The sequence below is a fragment of the Trachurus japonicus genome, chromosome 4 (genome assembly GCF_045865225.1).
Source record: "Trachurus japonicus isolate A0001 chromosome 4, Traja_1.0".
In the NCBI taxonomy this organism is placed as follows: domain Eukaryota; kingdom Metazoa; phylum Chordata; class Actinopteri; order Carangiformes; family Carangidae; genus Trachurus; species Trachurus japonicus.
In genome coordinates this window covers 34,920,108-34,926,008 of record NC_140910.1, presented here as the reverse complement: position 1 = coordinate 34,926,008, position 5,901 = coordinate 34,920,108, and the positions used below count along the sequence as shown (strand labels likewise).

Below are 5,901 nucleotides of genomic sequence, written 5' to 3'. Positions count from 1 at the left end.
ACATCAGGTGAGGCTTGCGTTTTTATAGATTTCTGTTAAATTTAATAGGCTATTTGTAACAAACATATTACATTACAAAGTAGGCTAATAATAACAACAACACTAGCCTATGTAATAAACACTTTGCCTAACTGTAAATTTAATAAAACACCGAGTCATTTCACTGTAAATCCTAATAAAACACTTAGTAATTTCACTGTAAATTTAATAAAACACTGAGTCATTTCACTGTAAATTTAATAAAACACTTAATCATTTCATTGTAAATGTAATAAAACACCGAGTCATTTCAACAAAACGATTTTCAACAACAAACACCTCCGCAAATTACTTTTACAAACAACCTGTTTTTCTCATAGCACATAATAGGCCACCGAATTCTGTTCCGCATATGGCTATTTTTATCTAGGCATTGACATTTTAACGTGCACTATGCAAAAAAAGAATAGCATCAACTGTGCCGGGATTTAGTCTGTTTCGCCTGGACTCGAGCACCCGACCGGCCGAGCTGAACGTACGCTCGCTCGATGCACTCGTTGCTGGGATGCAGAGAATCATTCTTGCCACCTTGGCAAGCATGGGGAAGGCATTGGACTGTGACTCCCAGAAACGTAGAAGATCATCCCCATCAGAGAAGAAGTGGCTGTCAATGTAGCCCTGAACCTCATCCTTCTCATCTTCTTCACCTTCATCCTCCCACTCGCTGAACTGATCCCTTTTTCTTTTGGCTCCCTCGGCTCCCTCAGCTAAAAATAAAATGAAAATACAGTTTTACTATTCTGATTAGTCCGCCGTAACCTACCAAATTGTTGTTAAATGAACAATTAAACTGTCATAAGATTAGGCCGATAGGGCATTCTTTTTGTTATTATTATTAGGCTATCATCGTTATAATTGTTGTCGTTATTACCGTGTTATTACATTAGCTGAGTCGTTACTTACGTCGATCAGTGGCCTCTGGTTCTCTTGGGGCTGGTGTACGCTCTCGGTCAAATTCCCTGGCGAGTCGTCTGGCCTCGTCATGGACAGCAGTTCTCTCCACAGCTGGAAACATCTTGAGGGACTTGAAACGTGGACAAAGAAACGTTCCAAGCTTGTGGGTGATGCTGAGGGACAGTTTCTCGTTTAAGAGCTGCATTGCCCGTGCTCTTATGTAAACCATGTACTCTGGGTCACTGTGTTGTGGCTCGCAGTGTTTCTGTAGTTTGAAAAACCAAAGCACCACTAACTGAATGGTGGGATATTTGTCACCTTCGAGCTCTTCGGTAGTCGTTTTAAAAAGCACCAAGAACTCAGAGATCGTTTTCAGCACGTCCAGCTGAATGCCCTCTAGTCTGTCTAGCTGGTCTTTTTCTTCCATCGCTTGTTGGATTTCACGGTATTGTTTGGTGACTGACTGCATCATTGCCACTTTACTGTTCCATCGAGTTTCACACTCCTGTATCACAGCATGGGGCAGGTTTACAACCGCACTGGATTTCTTCAGGTACGTTACAAGGCTTTTGCATCTGTCCATCACGTGACTCACGTCTCTCATGTATGCTGGGCTGTTTTCTTTTATGTCAACGTGTGTTTAAGCACGGTGTTTATGACATGGGCTGCGCATGGTATCCACTTGTAGCTGCGGAGGGCAGCTTTGATGTTGGCTCCCTGGTCACTCACGAACGTGACATTTGGTAAACGGCCAGCTTCTATCCCGAAGTCATGCAGCTCCCTGATCATTTGCTCGTTCAGGTTGCAGGCTGTCTTTTTAAGAGTAGAGTCAAATTCAGCTGTAGTTATGACGCGACTCCTCAACTTCCAATCTTCGCTGATGAAGTGACCAGTGAAAGCTGTGTATGCCCGTTTGTTGTGATCATCAGTCCACATGTCAGTCGTAATTCCGATGCCACAATCCAGAGCTTTATTGATCTCTTCTGCAAGTTTTTTTTTTTTTTTCTGTGGCCGTCGCTTTGGCTCTGTCGCAGACGGTTTGCCTGTGAGGGAGGGGGAGCGTGCCTATGTTCCCACAGCCCTATGTTCCCTCAGCCCTATGTTCCCTCTGGACTCTCTCTACCTATCTGGACTCTATCTATCTGGCCTGTCTAGCCTCTACCTGGTCTTTTTACTAAACTTAACCAACTCCTTTCTTCATTGCCTAAACCCAACCAATGGTGGGACCAAAGGGCTGAGGGAACATAGGGCTGTGGGAACATAGGCATGACCCCTGAGGGGGTACACTGCTGGCATCCACACGTCCGTAACGTGCCCCGACATTAATAAGACACTGAGCTACAGCACAGAATCCACTACCAGATACGATGTCAAAGGGCCGCAGATCTTGACAGCACAGGTCGACGCAGGCGTCTGTGACATCCGATTTGATTTGTGTTGGGATTTTCGGGCATTTAAGGAACGCAGTTATAGCACTTTGAGACCCGTCCTTAGAGCCACAGACATGCCTGCTCATGGTTGAAGTGCCTGATTTGTGGCTCTCATGTTTGTATATTTTTTCACAGTCATTACACTTCACATATCCGGTACTTTTTTCTTCAGCAGCATTAACAATTTCAGAAAATCTCCCCCAAACTGTCGATTTAGTCTGATTTTCTTTTGTTTTGAGTTTATAAATCCCCGACCTTAATCTCTCCCTCACCTCCTCCATCGTCTTCTTCTTCTTTTTTAAATCTTTTGTTTTGGCCGTTGCTCTTGGCGCTCTCGTGACGTCAGACGTGCACAGCCAAGACAATACAATATTTTAATTTTTTTTTTTTTTTATGACCCGCCCCAGCCCGCACCGCAAATAAAGTAACATTTCTTGACCCGCCCCGCCCCGCCCCGCGGGACCCGCGGGCCGGCCCGCGCATCACTACTGGGAGGCACATGTCACTGTCGTAAAAAAAAAACCTCGCCGCCGCCACCTCCTCCACCCCCCCTACACGTGCTTGTGTTTACTGCTGTTTGCTAAGCCCTGCTAACACGGAGCTAACGCTAACACGGAGCTAATGCTAACACGGAGCTAACGCTAACACGGAGCTAACGCTAACACGGAGCTAACGCTAACACGGAGCTAACGCTAATACAGCCACACACAGGCACAAAGACACAGACATACACACACAGGAATAAAGGTTCCAAAACGCGAAGGTGTGTGTGTGTGTGTCATGATGTATTACATTATCTTGTAAAAGACCCATGGTGTGTGTATCTGTGTTAGCATTAGCTCCCCGTTAGCCACAAGCTGAACTTCATCAGTAAACATTTCATGTTTCCATGGTTTCCTCCGACTTTCCGAACTCAAACCAATCACGATTCGTGACATGCATGACGTCATCTGCGTTCTTATCTCGTACTGCCGTAAGGCAGTTTCTCGCGATAGTTCTATCCATTGACGAGATTTGTAACACCGAGACGGACGACTGATCTTGCAAGTGCGGTTTTCAGCCAGTGGGGGGGGTGAGCGCAGGGCTGTAAACTAACGGTCGCCACTCGCCAAATGCGACTAAAATATTCCCCTGGCGACTTAAATTTGGAGGGCTACACGCCACGGGGGCGGGTAGATGTTTGTCCCACTTGTCCCGTGTTGTTGTGTCGCACTGAAGTCGCTCCCCCGACGACCCCACTGTAGAAAACAGTTGTAGCCTCACGCCAGTGACACACGCGGACACCGCGGAAGCGCTGCAAAGCGCCGCGCACCGAAAATCGCGGAGCCCTCCCTTTCACACCAGACGTGCATTTCTCCGCGCCGGTTGACAGCGCTTTTGCCCCGCAGCTGTGTGTGTGTGCGTGTGTGTGTGTGTGCGCCTATCTCTCTCGCGCTCACGGAGCTATAGATAGAGATGGGGACTCAGTTTGCGACTCGAACTCAAGTCACACACAGAGACTTCACACTTGACTTGGACTCGTGTTTTGGGACTCGTGAACAATCATTAGCCTATTTTTTTTTTTTTTGGCTCGTGCCAGAGTGCAGCCAAACACAAGAGAGAGGGACAGCAGCTCCTCTGACAGCTCAGTCAGCTGCGAGTAAGTGACAGGTGACAGTGAACCGGCTTTCTTTCTTCTTTTTTTTTTTTTTTACAGCCTATAGCCACACCGTCCGTACAGGTGAGGCACAACGTTTGTTGTCTGGCCCTCCTTCACGGGGACTAGCTGCATAACTGGTCTGGCACATATCAGGCTACTGTAGGATACGTTTTTTTTTTTTTTTTGCTGCGAAATATAACTGAAGGCCCGTATGGAAGTCTGCACAGTGTCGACACGCCCCCATGAGTTGACTGAGCTAATTAGAATAATAATAACAGCAGTTCTTCTCTCAGAAACATGCAGAGAGGCAGAGCAGCCCTGATTCTTTCTTGACTCAGAATACAGTTTTTCTTTAAAGGAAAGCTTTCATTGTGTGTTTTATTCATATTGCATTGCAATAGCCTATTTAAAGTGATCATAAACAACTAATCAATAGGTACTGTTTGCTAATAAAGGAGTGATAATAATACAGTAAATGCTTTGAATTTCTTAGATTTAGCTGTGCAGTAGCCTATTCTTAGTAGACTGGATAGCAGCAGATGATAGAAGGGTCATTACAACCAGAAGAGACATTTTATTTTTTAGAGACTTGAGACTTGACTTGACTCCTGACCAAAGACTTGAGACTTGATGAAGTCTCACCCCACAAAGGCTTGAGACTTGGCTTGGATTTGCAAAAACAGACTTGTGAACATCTCTCAGAAAACAGAATACAGAATAGAATAGAATAGAATAGAATAGAAGGAGTGTTTCGATTGTTAGTTTTGCAATGTTAAGGTTTCCTAATTTGGAATGTTTTGATTATTCAATAAGATTACAATTTATTTGGCTTTGGCTTCTTTTCTAAGCATGTATTGCTATAAAATACTGTTGTCTCAATGAAAGGTGCTGAAACTGATGTATATGTAATGAAAAGAGGCAACTTATTATTTGGCCGGTAAAAAATGTACTTGGCCGGTAGATTTTTTAATCTACTGGTCCCCTTGGCAGGTGAGCCAAAAAGTTAGTTTACAGCCCTGGGTGAGCGCATTGGCCTAGACCCCATTCACACAGGTCACTCAACCATCACAGTGACTCTGAGCCACAATAATTACAGCCCAAATCCTGCATAGTTCTGCTTTCACTCTCTGCTACCCCTGTGTGTGATGGTATGTTACTCTTAACCGGACTACTCAACTATGAAATTAGTGAAAATACCTACAGTATCTTTATGACTCAAAATCCAATGATAAAAAACAGACAACAGGTTAGTTAACTAACAAACAGACAAACAAAGCACTAATAAACAAAACAGCACACTGTCCACGAGAGTAAAGGAAGTTGCAATCATGCGAGAGACCTGAATGCTTGCACTTTGATGGCATGTGTTGCATATCGTTATACACCCACAGAAAGACACACATGTTGCCTGCAGAAAGAGAGCAGCAAGACTAACTCTGTTAGTTGCACACTGCAAAAACTCAAAATCTTTCTAAGAATATTTGTCTTATTTCTAGTCAAAATGTCTCATTTCTAGTCAAAACTAATCTCTTTTCACTTTAAATAAGACTCATCACCTAAAAATGAACTTGTTTTTAGATCATTTTCACTTGTTTCAAACGTATTTTCACTTGAAATAAGTAGAAAAATCTGCCAGTGAAAGCAAGGTTTTTGTGCTTGTAATAAGAAAGACATTTTTTTCTACTTATTCCAAGTGAAAATCTGCTTGAAAGAAGTAAAAAGTGTCTAAAAACAAGCTACTTTTTAATGTAATGAGTCTTGTTTTACGTATAATGAGATTTTTTTTGACTAGAAATGACATTTTGACTAGAAATAAGACAAATATTCTTGGTAAGACTTTGAGTTTTTGCAGTGCACTAATCGTTTTGATAAAAAAATAAAAAATAATAATAACAAAAC

At 43.3% G+C, this 5,901-nt stretch overlaps 1 protein-coding gene across 1 annotated transcript; it reads right to left on the bottom strand.

The window, feature by feature from the left end:
- Window positions 1-420: 420 nt before the first annotated feature.
- On the bottom strand, window positions 421-1,537 carry LOC146989330 (E3 SUMO-protein ligase ZBED1-like). Its single transcript, XM_085773194.1, has 2 exons — window positions 943-1,537; window positions 421-746 (listed from the first exon to the last, which is right to left on the bottom strand). Exons 1-2 carry the CDS (start codon window positions 1,535-1,537, stop codon window positions 421-423), a joined length of 921 nt encoding a protein of 306 aa, XP_085629320.1.
- Between the last annotated feature and the right edge of the window lie 4,364 nt (window positions 1,538-5,901).

Excerpts from the sequence above, each read along its gene's own strand:
- LOC146989330 (XM_085773194.1), bottom strand. The coding sequence starts at position 1,537 with ATGAGAGACGTGAGTCACGTGATGGACAGATGCAAAAGCCTTGTAACG. Across the intron at positions 747-942 it reads ACCAGAGGCCACTGATCGAC|CTGAGGGAGCCGAGGGAGCC; the intron begins GTAAGTAACGAC and ends TTTTATTTTTAG.